General features: G+C 42.4%; 1 protein-coding gene and 1 long non-coding RNA gene across 3 annotated transcripts; both read left to right on the top strand.

The window, feature by feature from the left end:
* The first annotated feature begins 1189 nt into the window (after positions 1–1189).
* On the top strand, positions 1190–3901 carry LOC121137763. The gene is made up of 3 exons (XR_005875067.1): positions 1190–1256; positions 3193–3295; positions 3640–3901. It is a non-coding gene; the product is annotated as an uncharacterized LOC121137763 (long non-coding RNA).
* A 4254-nt stretch (positions 3902–8155) lies between these two features.
* Positions 8156–14127, top strand: LOC101840956 (prolactin induced protein). Of its 2 annotated transcripts, none has more exons than XM_005083101.2 (4): positions 8156–8309; positions 10577–10688; positions 13498–13609; positions 13901–14127. In XM_005083101.2, the coding sequence occupies exons 1-4, from the start codon at positions 8224–8226 to the stop codon at positions 14023–14025; spliced, it is 435 nt and encodes a 144-aa protein (XP_005083158.1). In that variant the 5' UTR covers positions 8156–8223; the 3' UTR covers positions 14026–14127. The 2 variants fall into 2 exon arrangements, with proteins under 2 accessions (XP_005083158.1, XP_040596375.1); XM_040740441.1 differs by having other exon boundaries at positions 8161–8309; positions 10580–10688.
* Positions 14128–16103: the final 1976 nt, after the last annotated feature.

Genomic DNA, 16103 nt, shown 5'->3' with positions numbered 1-16103 from the left:
TCTATAAGGATGATGTTCAGCTGCCAGGATTGGAGTGAGTCAGAAATACCTGCTCTGGCATTCCAGCCTTAGAAACACTCAAGCAGAGGCCTGCGAATTAGCAGAACTGCTACTGCACCACAGGGGCTGGTTGATGTCATACGTTCTCATTTACAGATATTGGCCTCCCCAACTCAATGTATTTTTCTCATCACTGTGAACAGATATCTGACAGAGCAACATAACTTTACTTTGGAGTACAGTTCACAGGATATAGTCCATCATGGTGATAAAAGATATGAAAGCGACAGGAGCTTGCAACAAGGGCTCTTGTCATGTGTACTGACCAGGAAGCAGAGACACTCCAGGTTAGAAGTGGGGCAAGACTATAACTCTCAATACCCCGTCCCCAGTGATACACTGCCTCTGGACCACCTTCTTTAGCTATGCTCTTAAAGAACACTTCAACAGAAAGCCAGGAGTTTGTAGGGGAACAGGTCAGGAACTTGAGCCTGGCAGGTTGACAGGCTCCGTTCATGTGAAACCATTCTGCTCCCAAATTTCTCAGTGGTGCACCTCCATCATTCAGAATACAGCACCACCAGCCACTTTCACGTTGGTCCATGAGGTGTTCCATACTCAACTCCAGAGTCTTGAGATATGCACAAGGACCCTCTTGTCTACTGTTAGATGCATCGCTGGGATGGAGGCTGAAATCATCTTTCTAGTGATATCTCCTCAGGATGTGTTTTGGATGAAGGAGAATATACAGTAGCATTTAAAAAATTCTTGAATCCATAATGAAGCACATGCAAATGGGCAGTAATACTAACAAATGGCCTTACTATCAACAATCTTTGAGTAAATACAAAGGAAAACTACAAATGAGATTCAAATGCATTTGGTCCTAGAGCTGAAAGAAGTAGACACATGCCCCGATCCCTAACTCAGGAGCAATCTCCAATTGATAACCACTTGAATAGGAAAATTTAGTTTCTTCCAAGGGAGTTGTACTGGTGAAAGAAACCGGTAAGAGTAGGCTGCATGCCTAGCAACATAAAACCACTAGAAGATGAACTCAGCAGCATCTTTGGGAGTTCCTTGTCTCATAATGTTGTGTCAGGATATTTCCTTTTAAAAAAATACTGTGTTATTTTTGTTTTATTTCATTTTATGTATTTTTTCTTCTTCTTCTTCTTTTCACCCTACAGGTCCTGTGTGTATACATTATGGCTTCAAGTTTAGTGTGTTTACAGATTTCCTGAATACACAAACAAGTGGGTCTCTGTTTCTTATGGTTTTCCTTGTGCCTTTTCCTTCTTTTTGTTTATTTTGTCTAATTCTGACATGCAATCTTTTATTTTATCTTATTCTATTATACCTTAGAAGCTTATTGTTTCCTAATGAGAGACAGAAAGGGGATAGATCCAGATGTGAAGAGAGGTGGGGAAGGGTTAGGAGGAGTAGGAGGGGAAACCATGATCAAGATATATTATTTGATAAAATATCTATTTTCAATAAAAGAAAAATAAAAATGTCAAAGAAAACAAACTATCACAGTAAAGAGTTGGTGAAGATGTGGCTTAGCTGAACTTCAAATGCCAGACTTGTTGGGTGAAAATTGGAGATTTTGCTGCCAATATAGCTAAAATCTGAGTAGCTGTTCCAATATTGGCTATGTAGTGGTCAGGTAATTCCCTTCCAAGATACGTTCAACTCTATTCCAGCACTTGCTCTGAAAACTCAAAGTTGTTTCAACACAGTTGGCTTACTAGCAGAAATTTTGACAAAATGCATATCTTACATCTCTTTTCAAAAAAATTTCCTTTGTTCTCCTATATACACCTTCTTGCTCACTTTAAAATTAACGGCCTCTTTTCCAATTAATTTGTATGAGTATATTACTAAATACATAAGTACAGCCTGCTCAGTCTGTACAATGTTACTTGTATGTATGTCACATTTCTTTACAGGCAGTTTCATCAGAAAGACAAGGTGACCAAATTTACATAGAAACATGCAAAGCAATTATGTACGTCAAGCGTCTATCAGATTTGTCAGTTTACTGGCTGGACTGCCCTACAAGAATTATTTTTATGTTTTTATGTTATGTAATCACACACACACACACACACACACACACAGGCACACACACACACTAGCACGCGTGCATGTGTGAGTGTGTCTGTGTGTGTGTGTGTGTGTGTAAACAAATACTCATTCAACATCTCAAACACATTGAGTCCTAATTAAAGATATTAGGCAGGAGTCAAAGAAGAAGGCCGCAGTAGTTTCATGTGAAGGTCTTAAATGAAATCTGCCAACGCGCTCCTTTTATCGTTACTAGCTCAGTGGTTTCAAATATCACTGCAATTTCCAAGATTTGAGATTTTCAGATAAAAATCATAGCTTAGATTAGAGAGCCACAAAGAATTCCTAGCAGTAATATGTTAATTGAAAAAAGCTACATATTTGATTAAGAAAAATGCCATTGTTTTGATAAATCAGCTTCCATTATAAACTTGGAAAAAACCCACATCAAAAAAATTGAAGACTCCAGGATGGCGTTAGAGCCTTCATCCAGTAGCTGATGGAAGCAGAGATCCACAGCTAAGCCCTGAGCCAAGCTTCTGGAATCCAGTAGTAGAGAGGGAGGAGTAAGGAACAGAGGATCAAGACCACACTGGGGAAACCTACAGAAACAGCTGACCTGAGCAAGTCGAAGTTCACAGACCCCATTCTGACAGCTGGGGAACCAGCATAGGACTGAGCCAGAACCCCTGAATGTGGGTGCCAGTTGGGAGGCCTGGGCAGTCTATGGGGCTTCTGGCAGTGGAACCAGTATTTATCCCTAGTGCATGTGGAGTGGACTCCCACTCTCTCAGCCTAGATACTCAGGGAAGGATGTAGTTTCAGACTTTGATTATCCCCCATGGGAAGCCTCATTCACCCTGGGGAGTAGATGGGAGGTGAGATGGGGGGGGTTGATGGGGGATATGGGAGGACAGAAGGGAGAGGGAACTGGGATTGGTATGCAAAATAAGATCATTTTATATTTAAATAAAAATCCATTTAAAAATAAAAAAGAAACAACCCCAAGAAATTTTTAAAAATTGAACAAAGAAAAGCAAAAGTTTGCCCAAGTCTTTAAGGGTTTAAAGCAACAATCAGTAGCCAGACTAAGAAAATGTGTCACACCTCTCCACTTTTAAGGTTTCAGCTTTCCGGTTCCAGAAACTTCAACCACTTCATACCAAATCCCAAGCTGTACCCTCTGATGTTTACTTCCTCAAGCAAATCTCATGTAGTTCACAAGGTATAGTATCACATCAGTTTCAGTACGTAGGTTTGTAACCACCCGAAATAGACAGCATCCTCCTATTATTTTTAGTTTAGTTGCAACTGAAAAAAAAATCAGGACTGTGCCTTTAATCCATTTTCTTCATAAGATGTGTGGGCGTTTCCTCCATTTTGTCATTGCTTTTGTCTTTGACCATTCATTCCATCATGCATACAATTGGTTGTGATCACAGTCACCTATCCCAATACTCCACACACACATTAAGCCTGGCAACTAGAGTTCAATCCTTGGGACCAACATGATAGAAGACAACCAGCTTCTAAAAGTTGTCCTCTAACTTCCACACCGCTTTCTTCCAGCTTTAGAGCTTTACAAGTCTGAGGCCAAGGCGTCAGCAGGTTCAGTCTCTGATGGCAGTTTGCTCTCAACTTCCGACGTCGCTCTTTGTTGCTGTATTGTCAAGTACAGAAGAGGGGGAATTTGAAGGGCTTGGTAGCCTCATTCAGAAAAGCAGTGAACCAGCTGGGCGGTAGGACCACAAGCCTTTAACCCCAGCACTCGGGAGGCAGAGGCAGGCAGATCTCTATGAGTTCAAGGCCAGCCTGGTCTACAGAACGAGTTCCACGACAGTCTACAAAAGCTACAGAGAAACACTGTCTCCAGAAAAACCAAAAAAAAAAGGAAGAAAAAATAAAAATAAAAGAAAAAGCAATAAACATTCTACAAAGTCGATGTGGTCCTGATAAAATATCAGCATTTTCTTTGCAAAATTTTATAAGCTTATTTTTAAAGATACATGGGATACACAAAAATCAACATGAGAGAATCTTAAAGAAAGAAAACATGAAATGGTTACTGCATCTTGTATCAGATGTCATAATTACTACAAAACTGTAGTTGTTAAAAAGAGTATAATTTACATGGTGGATGTCAGTGTAGAAAACAGATGATAAAGGAAAGGGTAAAGGAATGTGAACATTAAAACTAAGAACTGTGTTCACAAAGAGTCAGCATCAGAAGAAAAGAAGGCGGCGGAATTAGTAATGTGCAGAATGACTTGTGCCAAGAATGGGTAGAGGAAGCCTAGTATTAATGGCAAAAGACGAACAAAGATTATTCACAAAGGAGAATATACAATATAGAGATAAGAAACAAGTAAGTTCCATCAGTAATCACAAAAACTAAAAATAAAACCATGACAAACTCACTATAAATTAAGGGAAAAACGCTTGACTGAGAAGACTGAGAGGGGCTGGGTGATGACTCAGCAGGGGAAGTGTTTGCCATGTTGTCACCAAGGCCTGATCCGTCTCCATAGCAGCCACCTAAAAGCTGAATGTGGTGCTTGTGCTTGCAATTCAGAGACAGATGTATCTCTTGAACTTTCTGGCCAGCCGGCCTAGCCACGTCAGTGAGCTCAACGTTTAGTGAGAGACACAGCCTCAAAAAACAAATCAGGAGGCAACTAAAGAAGACATTGGGTGTCTGTCTACCTCTGTTCTCTACATGCCTACAAACATATACATACATGCATACACATATACATACGTACATACATACATACACACATGGAGTGAGGAGAACAAATTAAACACCACATCTAAAAGGGCTGACAATACAACATATTGATGAGGCATTGTGGTGTTGTCTCCGGAAAATGAAGATGTGTGTATTATACTTGCGTAGTGCGATAGAAGCGCCTCTGAAGCTCTTTTCCTTACCCTGAGAGCACGGCCTCACAGTTCAAGGTAACCATGGACCCCACAAGGTCCACTGGACAAACAAGGGTAAACAGCATGTCACTTTGGAGTCTTGACCATAAAATTGCCCTCTGAAATGATTCATGTTGCCCTATCGATTTGGCAGGATCAAGAATCACTAAGGAGGCAGACCTCTCCGAATGTTTAAGAGGGAGTTTCTATATTGGGTTGGTGGAGGGGAGTGTGAGCACCCTGAAACTAGGTTGTACTATGTCATGGTCTGGGGCCCAAGGCTGAGTAAAAATGAGCATGTGAGCTGAGCAGCAGACTTCATCTCGGCTCTCCAATGCAGATGTCATGTGAGAGCTGCCCGACACCATGCCTTACCGCTGTGTGCCCAAACTGTGAGCCAGAATAAACCTTGCCTTCCTCAAGTTAATTTTACCAAGGATTTTGCCAGGAGGACAGAAGTAAAAGTAAATAACACACCCTCTGTTTTCCTCCGTTCTCACTTCCTCCTTTTAATAGGATTCTAATGTCCTGAGTGACCTTAGAAACAGGACTTACAGTGAGTGTTTCTAAAGCCGGGGTGCTTTTTAAGAGATTTTTATGGAACTTCTACTGTGTTAAGTCACTGCTATTTTAGGATTAATGCATGAAGCCAGCTAGCGCATTGTGTACGCACATGAACACACCACACACATGCACACACACACACACACACACACACACACACACACACGCACAGAGAGAGAGAGAGAGACAGAGACAGAGACAGAGAGTCATATTCATGTTTCTCAGACTGCTTCTGATTCACATTGCAACACTTCAAAAGTAACCTCCTGTGATATTCATCTTGCTTCGTCCTCAGTGTGAATTAAGAGTAAGTCTTGTAACCTTCACATTCTCACTAGTTAAGGGGAAATATAGTCATGAGTTTGTCTGTCTGGGTTTACTTCTACACAGGCTCACAGGTTTCAACAGAGCTTTTGCTACTTTTGGCTGGATGATATGAACAAGTTATTAAGACCTTGTGTGGATTTCTGTGTGTGTGTGTGTGTGTGTGTGTGTGTGTGTGTGTGTGTGTGGATTTCTGTGTGTGTGTGTTTGTTTGTTTTTGAGACAGGGTCTCATGGAGCATAGTATGGCCCTAAAGTCACTACGTAGCTAAAGATAACCTTGAAATCTTTATTCATCTGCCTCCACCTCTCAAATCCTGGGGCTATAAGCAAGCATCAGAAAACACAATTACCTTTTTCTCAACTTATATATTATTGCAAAGGCTGGTGAGACAGCTCAAAATGTCTTGCTATCAAACATGAGGTCCTGAGCTCAATCCCCAGGACCTTCATGATGGAAGGAAAGGACAGACTCCCACTCACAAATTGACATCTAACTGCCGTATATACATTACGGCACATGTGCACAGGATAGACAGAGAGAGGAGGGGAGGGAGAAGGGTGGGGAGAGGGAGGGAAGGAAGGAGGGAAGGAGAGAGGAAGGGGAGGAGGAGAGAAAATAAACAAATTACATAATATATACATATACATATATTCATCAAGAACAGGATAGGCAAATACTATAAGCACATGGACTCTGGCACGAGACGAGTTGATTTAGAAGCCCAGTTTTTCCAGTAACAAACACTGGAGCACATTCTCATGGACAGGCAATGAATGTACTGAGTCAACACTCCAGCTGCAGAGTCAGACTTCCTGGGTTCACCATCTGACACCTTTCTCAATGTGTGTTTACTCTGGGTTAATGTGAAACTTCAAGGCTACTCACTTGCTGGTGCCTCCTTCAACGATGTCCTCTTTATTCTACATTTGTCAGTATGCATCCTGCCTCTGTAGGTCAAAACTTTCAAGCTGCACAGAACCTGACCCCAAACTTGGCTCCTTGGCTGTGGTCTGGTAAAGTTATTCTGGAAATGTGTCATTCCTTGTGCTTCAGTTGACTCATGGGAACCTACTACATCATATTGCTACTAGGATGCAGTGAGGGTTTTCATAGAGGATGTTTAGACCATTGTCATACATGTGCCTATTCTTATATGTGCTGCCTTCTGTAATTCCCTTTTGGGGGTCACTCTTTATCTGTTCCATCATGGCCCTATTGGATTTAATGGTTTTTTTGTTTTGTTTTGTTTTTTTGGGGGGGGTAAATTTAGCCTGAGACAGACTTCCTCTTAGTCCTTCATCCATCCCTTTGTGTCAGTGAACATCTCACATAGAAGCCTCCTGGGTCATTTATAGTCTGGGTTTTATCTATTTGTTAGATCTGCTTAGTCTCTTAAACCTATTGGGCTGTTTGTGGATTATAGCATGACAAGTTTAGTTCACACTTGCCCACTAAAACTACCTGCCAGGAAGGGTTTCTCAATAGCAAAATTGGCAATAAGTCTCCTTCCATTCCATGGGAGAAAATCATGTGCCAGGATGTCTCTGTGATATAGTTTTGGACTCTGGTTTAAGGAACAGAGTCCTTACCATTGTCTTCCTACACGTGTTCTACCATGAAACGAGTGTGGGAAATGACCGGACATTTTAATGCTGAAAGGCTGGATTTGGGGATGTAACTATGTATATGACTTCTGTGCAATGAAGGCATTATCTTATCCTAGACACCTTGAGCACCTGGAAAACTTACTATTACTCCTGATGCAAACATCATCATGTCACCAGGTACTGTGGTCACACTTCTCCATAATCCAGAGAGCTCAGTCCTTCCTTGGTTCTCACAGCTATATCGTTGGTAATGGCTTCTGGATAACTATGCCTGATCATATTAGAACTCTAAGAAATCTTTTTAGTGGCAGCTCCTTTTAATTAAGTGCAAAATTATCGAGTGAATGTGTTCTATATCTATGGCTTGGGACCTGCTACCCAGAATGTCCACTGCCTGCCAAGATCAAACCAGCAGCGTCTTAAGGTAAGAAACAGGACAGAGAATTAAATGAGAAAGAAGAAAAACACGTCCATAAGCCAAGAAATGACCTTTAAAGATCTCTGACACTGAGAAAACAAGGAAGTTCAATTACATATATTCTAACAATTTAATTGAATGGTGATATTTATTCCATAGAAAAAACAAACTTCTCTTCAACAAGGAAGGATCCCGATTAGGTAGGTGATTCACCTCATGGACCTCCCTGCCAGCCTTTCTGCTTCCTCCGTCAGTATATAAAACCTGTGCTGAGCACCAGCAACCCTACTGCTCTGGTGTCCTGATTTCTCCACCATGCACCGTCTCTCACTTATGTTCGGTGCTGCCACCCTCTTGGTCCTGTGCCTGCAGCTAGGGATCAACAAGGCTCAAGATAGCACGTGAGTCAAACCCTTCCTTTTTTCTGCAGTAAAGCCATAGAGAGGGTTTCCCTCCTGTCCTGGAAACCTGCACGCCCTTTTCTGTAGAGTTTTAGACTGCAAAGATCTGTAACTTTGGAAGCTCTCCTGGACTTCATGGCAGGTTCCATTCTCTTAGTAGGCTTCATTCATTCCCTTCACCTTTCCTCTGGATGTGTAGGCTTGCCTAAGAAATAAAATCCCCACTGTACATGAGTTTGCCATAAACAATTAGTCTTACTCTCGCTGATCCACTATTCAGACTTTTTCTGTTTACCTTAAAAAGGTAAAAAAAAGTCTGTCAGTTCTAGCAACAGTTTCAGATGTCTTTGGCAGGAGTCACTGAGAATGAGAGCTTTCATCACTGCCCCATAGTCTCAGGTTGAGCTAGCCCAACAGGCAAAATAGATGTTATTCCTATCATAAAACCAAAAGACAAACACTAGGACCTTTAGTAACAATCACACTGGGACCTGGAAGCCATCATGCTGAAAGTCCATGATATATATTTTATTTTTAAATTTAAATTAGAAACAAGGTTGCTTCACATGTCAATCCCAGGTCCCTCTCCGTTTCCCTCCCCTCCTCCCGTGCCCTCACCCCCCCCTGTTATCCCCTCATTTCTCCAGGGAGGGTGAGGCCCTCCATGGGGGTGTCCATAGTCTGTCATTTCGTCCAGGGCAGGGCCTAAACCCTCCCCCAAGAGCTCAGGGTGAGAGTGCATCTCACATTGCTGGATGGGAGTCCTAAGTCAATTTGTATACCCGGGATAAATACTGATCTACTACAAGAAAGCAAAAAACCTGAAAGAGCGGAATGGAGTAAGAAATGAAGCCAGAGGCTATGGTGGGTGGAGAAGCAGAGTTACCCAGTCAAGCCAGAGATCTTAACATTTGCAGCAGCCTAGGGTGCCTGCCGCTTTCTGGATTATGACCCTTCAGGTGCTCTGGGAATCTCGGCCAAATGTCTTAGCCTAGCGGAAATGTCAAGGTTTTAAGGATCTGATACAAGCACCCTGAGCAGTTTGGACGGCATTCTTCCCAGACCAGAGGGAAACTCGTGTTGAAATAAGCCTTACAGTTAAAGTGACTAGGCCATCACAACCAGCCAACAACTCTCCTATGTTTATTATAGAAGGCCCACCTTGTATGGAATCCCTATCCTCTGAAAATAAACTGGCATAGTTAATTGCTATAGCTAACCTGGTCAGGCTACTGACCCTTAAGCTCAGGCACAAAATGGAAATTTTGAAGACACTTGGTCTTCATGTATCTTTCCTAGGAAATGAGTCCTAGACAGTCGGTAACAAGAATAAAAATGTAACATGTTTTGCCGTAGGGCAGTGGAACTATGAATCATACTGTCTAAGAATCCCTTCCTACCCCCATGGCACCAAAGACCTCAGCCAGGTTTCTTAGTGAAGAAGACACAATCCCCCTTGGCCCACGGCAGCCTTTCTTGACTAAAGAGAAAGACGTGGCTCTTGCCTTCATCTTGGGCTCTTTTTCTCAGCCATGGTGTGTTCACAATTACAATCTGTACAGATTTGCTGTAGACCTAAATATATTCGCATCCCTAGGCCGTATCCAGGAACCTTAAGGGAGGGTCCTCACTGCAGATCTATGAACTCCTCCAGCGTGGAGTTGCTTACATGTGGATATAAAGGTCTCTCCCTTTAAGGATGACTGGACTCTTCCATTTCATTCTGCAGACAAGGAGCTGGCAAACTGTAGGCTGGCGCTTCTCAACCATCCTAAAGCCGCAGCCCTTTTGTATAGTCCCTCATGTGGTGGTGACGCCCTCATGTGGTGGTGACCCCTCCACCGTTAAGTTATTTCCTTTGATACTTCATAACCATCATTTTGCCGTTGTAATGAATTGCAGTGTAAATAACTAGAGCTTCTGATGGTCTTGTGTGACCGCCCCCCAAAGGGATCGTGGCCCACAGGTTGAGAGCTACTGCTGTAGGCTGTTAGGAAATGGCATGAGACAGAAGATGGCTTTCCACTTTGTGATACTTGAAACTGGAGGGGAAAAAGGTACTGCGTTTTAAGCAGCATGTCTGCTGCCCTGTTAGACAAAGGAAATCATGCAAACGGGCCGATGCACACAGGTTCCTGGGGATTCTGATGTTGAGCACTGCAAGCTATCCCTCTCCCTCCTCTGCTCTGTCCCCGGGCCTCCTTACAGCTTGGCGCTTTTCCCATGTGCAGGTTTCTGATCTCTGCACTCTGTTTTTCTCTCCCCAGAAGTGGTCGAAAGGAACTTATATTTTATTTAGATGTTCCACGATATGCAAGTAAAAATGAAGAGATTACTGTGAAACTTGGAATAAAAACAGAATATAGAGAATGTTTTGTGGTAAGTAGATACTTTAGACAGTGACTCCGAATCAAAACCTGACTCCTGTGTTGTGAATGGGATTGAATTCATCTCTTGTGTCAATACTGCATGATAAACTTGATAAAAAACAAACAGACAAACAAACCAAAAAACTCCTACATGTTTTGTTACCAGAATCTCAGAATAATGTTGAGAACTTGCAGCAGATGATGTTTCCCAATTTTTACAGCTGATGGTGCCCTGGTCCAGAGGGGTCCAGGAAGAAAAAGAGTGAGAAAGAGGTGACAAACGGGTAGTGTTTCTTCCAGGGTCCTAAGCATGAGTCGATTTCGATAAGGGTTTGGGGAGCAGGGTTTTCATACGAACTTCCTGCAACCACAGCCATAAGTTGGAGAAGAGGGAGGACGAGAACGCAGGGGATCTGGTTCTTCAGAAAGCCCAAGAGCTCAGCCTGCTTCCCTCTTGCCCTTACTCTGCCTCCTGACCTGACAAGAGGCTGAGATGCTTCAGCTTTTCCCAGTGTGTTGGCTCTCAGAGAGTAATAAGAGTCCATAACTATTACAGTACTCATCACAAGGCATAATTTTGCTCAGCTGTTTAGGTGGATGCCACATATTCCATATTGATCAAATCCTAGGCTAATACGGAAGGGGGTTCCCAGCTCTATACCCTGGACAACCCGAAGATGGAACACAACATTGTGTTACACTTCCCTAGAGTGTGACTAACTTAATTCAAGTGAGATCTCAAGTACAATGATCAAATAAGGAACGAAATAGTACCAGAGAAGACCATTCATTAAGATGTAACCTAGAAATAGCCTCATCCTGATAAAAAGAAAGATTCTTGGACATAGTGAAAACACATCCTACTAATTTATCTTTTTTTGTCTGTTTGCAAGACAATAACATGAATTCTGCTTGCTAATGTGGGTGTAGGATGGAGATAGATTCATAGTTTTGTAATTTGTGTTGTGTTAGTCATAACCACAGATAAGGCTGAGCAAAATGTTTACACAAGGAATACGAAAAGATCTCTGTGATAAAGACAGTTTCTTGTGATGACAAACAATCGAAGGCTACCTGCACCCTTAAAGGGTCAATGTAATAATTGTGTTGAGCTCAACAAAATGGCATGTGATATTATAGTAAATAAATGTCTGATTTTAAGAATCATGCTTCTACTATAAAAGGACGATCATATAAAGAAAATCCACCCAAGGAGAAGCATAAGGGGTGAAAACTCCTTACACAGTAATTTTTTTCCATCAAGATTTGCGTAAAAGAAAGCTTTGTTGATTTGTTTTGAGCAGCCTCATTATTTTGCTCTGGCTGGCCTCAAACTCATTATGAGCTCAAGGTAGCTCAATGTTTTTCTGCATCAATGTATACTTCACTATGTGAGAAACTACCATTTTTAATAATGATGATAAAATTACAGTAGTCTATGGGTTTACTAATGGGAGATCCCCCAAATCTAACACACATGAAATGCAAGCAAATTTAAAGTCATTTATGAAGACACTGTCTGTGATAGTTGTGGCTGGTTCTGCTTGAGGAAGAAAGTACTACAATGGCCTTTGACATCATACCACAGGTAATGTGTAGCACATTCACTGGACTCTGATTTATTGTTTCAATCACTTAATTCTTAAAAATTCTAACTCATGAAGAGATCTTATGGCAAATATAGTAAAAAGGAAACAAGGTCTTCTCTCAATACCAGAACAGGACTCTCTAAGACATTCCATACTGAGTAGCACTCCAGTGCTATTATTGTTTAGGGGATTATCATTATTCAGTATGGAGCTGCCAGATGTCTGAGCAAACATCAGAGATGAGCATATGGCAGGTGTCTTCACCGCTATGCATCCCACCACCCTGATAATGACCATAAATTCAAGATAAAGATGAGTGCCGGCAGTATTTCAAGATAACTGAATCTGAAAATTGATATGAATTGCCTGCTTTCTGGTGGTAGCAAAAATCATACATACTCCTAATTTATTGTGTTGCATTGATGACTTTAATAACAGGAAGAATGTTAAATCTCATTTAAAGGCATTTTTCCCATCATTTTTTTTTCACACTGACTGAATTATAGTCACAGGTTCATCTGGGTAGACATAACCCTAAGACAAAAGTCCTAGGTTAGACACCAGAACCAGGAGCTGATATATACAGTTGTCTGAGGTCTTAAATTGACAAGCACTCTCAGGTTTTAAAAGCAAAGAAATTGGCCTCAAGAATTATTTGCTTACCTAACAGTGGCCAGACACGGACAGAAGGGGTAACTTTTGGATTTGCAGTTGGAATAAGTGGGAGCAAGAGATTAATTCAATTGCCATAGAGTTAGAAGTAGCTGCAGCTAGGGTTTGGCCATCATTCTCACAAAGCCTTGCCCTGGCGTGTACATTTAAACAGATGGGCTGCCATCTCACCGGGTCACAGAGTAAAAAATTCATACAAGCCATTTCCTAGAACTCTGGCTGGTACCAAAAGCAAGCCTTCACCCCACCCCACCCCACCCCACCCCACCCTACCCTACCCCAGGAGATAACCACAGTAGGATGAATCTCCACCCCACCCCAGGAGATAACCACGGTAGGATGAATCTCCTTTCCTGATGGATTCACTTACGTCCTCCTGAATACCATGCTCAGACGTTTCATGCATGAGTCTGGGGACGTGAAGAGGAAAAGTCTGGCAAAGCTTAACCTGTGGGATGATCACACAATGATGAAAGCAAAGTCTATGTTATTTCCTCTCTTGCATTGCCCTCTTCTTCCCCATTTCTGGACTAACTGTGAGCCGTCTCTCTCCACCAGGCCAAAGCTTTCCTTGAAAGTTCTGAAAAAATGGAAGGTAGCTTCAACTTTAAACAAACCCGCTGCGTCTGTAATGATCAAGTAAACCTCTACTGGGACTTCCCAGTCAACAGTAAGTAGGAGGAAACTACCTGCCAAAGAGGGAACATTTAGAAATATGACCACAGAACTTACAGGTGGAAGACTAGAAGGGCAAGGTGGTGGGTGGAAAGGAAGCCCAGGAGGACAATTCCTGAGTTCTAAAGTTATAGAAAACATTGCCTGAGAAAGACTAGATAGGCTATTGATTTGCAAATGATTTGGGGAAAGCAAGTCTTAGGAGGCAGTTACCTGGTCCTAGCAGGAAAAAAAAAGGAGCACCCCAAAGTGTCTGAGAGATGACCTTTGTTTTTATCTCTTCCAGAAACTATCACTTTTAAAGTATTGGTTCATCTTACTGATGACAAAAATATCTGCCCTAACGATGAGGCAGTGGTGCCCATCAAAGGAGACCTGTATTATACTTACCGTACTGTGGTTGTGACCTAATGGAAGCCTCTTGTGTGTCTTTCAAAACCAATGTAATTTTTCTCTAAGTAAAATTGACTGGAATATCCACGACAGTCTGTTAAATAAAATTCTTAGAAGCTTCTCCGTGTACTATTGTGTCTTGTCTCCAAAATCCATCCTCAATGTCGGCAAAATACCTCCAAATTCCTTACATTAGTCTTTCAAACAGCCGTTACTGATATTTTTATGAGTTCTTACAATGCATTGACACAAAGAAGGAAGGAAGGGCTGGAGTATTACCTCAGTGTCTTCCGTGCTTGCCACGCAGGTGTGAGGACCTTACTTTGGATTCCAAGAACCCATATAAAGCCAGAAGTGGCGGCACACATTTGAGATCCCGCTGCCTCTATGGTGACACAGGAGGCATTCTCCCCAGAAGCGCTTGGACAAGCTGCTTTTGGAGTATGCAGGGTTGAACAGTTGCAGATGCATTCTTAAACTGGGTAGATGGTAAGGACCAACACTTGATATTGTCCTTTTATCTTCATAAGTATTCCGTGGCACAGTAGCAAGCACACTCACCCATGCACAGAAACGCAAATGCACAACAGCAACAGCAAACCTTTAAAGGAAAAAAGAAACGAGGAGAGCCTCTCTCAAAAGAATAGAAAGGTCACTGCGATGGTGGTCCAAATGCTCAACAAATAAGAGGGAGAGCCAGGGCAGTGAACCGAGCTCTGTGTTATTGCTTGGCTTTTCTCCCTTCCAATTGCCCTCCGGGAGCTCCACCTTCAGATCCCAAGAGGTGGGAGTGACTTGACACCTGGGAGCTGGGACAGTCTGCCTTCCTTACTAGGGATGGTCGCACTGAGTGCCATTCTGCTGCTTCTTCTCGGCCAGTTACAAACGAGAAGGAATGACTGTATAGACTTCTGGACTGGGGAATTCAGGCATAGCAAATGTGGCTGGTTATGGACGAAGGCAAAGAGCCCTGAGATGCTCCCTCTGTAAGAGAGAGGCTCCGCCCACTGTTGCTTTTGCTGGACACAAGTGTCACAAAGTAAGTGGAGCGAATGCCGGCAGACTTTGGAAAGGCCGGTCTCAAGGACCCACAGCATGAAAAGGCAGCACACGCTCTGCAGGTAAGCTCTGTGGTGCTGGGTACGAACAAGTGGGAGGGATGGAGAGGTTGCTACAAGAAGAACCAGAACCAGACCTATCAAGCACACCTAGACAAGAGAATCAAATCGCATCCTCTCAGCCAGTGATCCTAAATGGGGATCCATATCCAGGAGAGGGAAGGAACGCTATTCAAAAGAGATTCTTTAAAATGCTATCCGGAATCCCGTGTGTCAAATATGGGTGCCAAAGCCCGTACTTCCTTCTGAAGGTAGCGCACTGTCTTTTATAGCGATTTCTCTTTGCAGAGTGGACAAGCTTTGTTTTCTTTAATTTTCTGTAGCTTAAAACACACAGCCCGGGTTGAGTCCAGTCTCTACTGCACCATTTCCACTAGATGATAATTTTTTTTTTGGTTTTTACGAGACAGGGTTTCTCTGTATTGTTTCGGAGGCTATCGGTCCAGCCCGGCCTCGAACTCACAGAGATCCGCCTGCCTCTGCCTCCCGAGTGCTGGGATTAAAGGCGTGCGCCACCACCGCCCGGCTAGATGATAAATTAGTGTGCCTCCCATCACATTTATAGTTTGTGGCCCTGCCTTTGAAGCTCTTGATAAGCGGTGTGTGCACACGACCCCTTGTTTTCTTGCGGTGTTCGGTATTGGAAATGTATAGAGTCCACAAGCATGCAACAAACTTACTTTGTGTAAAATAGTTCTCTAATGTAAACGGGATGACATCATTTCAGAAACCTGTTGGTCAAATCTGCAACCTTCTCCTGGTTTTACTAAACTATAGCTAGTATCACTAATCTGTGATGTGATTGAATATATGCCTATTCATCCAAAAGATCTCCCAGATGATGTTGAAAAAAATACAGGTCTGATTATGTAAAAGTTTGAGCCTTCTGAAGAACCTCCTACTCCATGTTTTTTTTTCTTCTTTAAACATCACTCAATCTTGAGCACTTTTCTACCTATAAAATAAGTATGGTTAAAT

Source organism: Mesocricetus auratus, unplaced genomic scaffold, assembly GCF_017639785.1.
Source record: "Mesocricetus auratus isolate SY011 unplaced genomic scaffold, BCM_Maur_2.0 Super-Scaffold_100694, whole genome shotgun sequence".
Taxonomy (NCBI): domain Eukaryota; kingdom Metazoa; phylum Chordata; class Mammalia; order Rodentia; family Cricetidae; genus Mesocricetus; species Mesocricetus auratus.
Note: the sequence above shows the minus strand (reverse complement) of the source record. Positions and strands in the feature narration are given on the sequence as shown.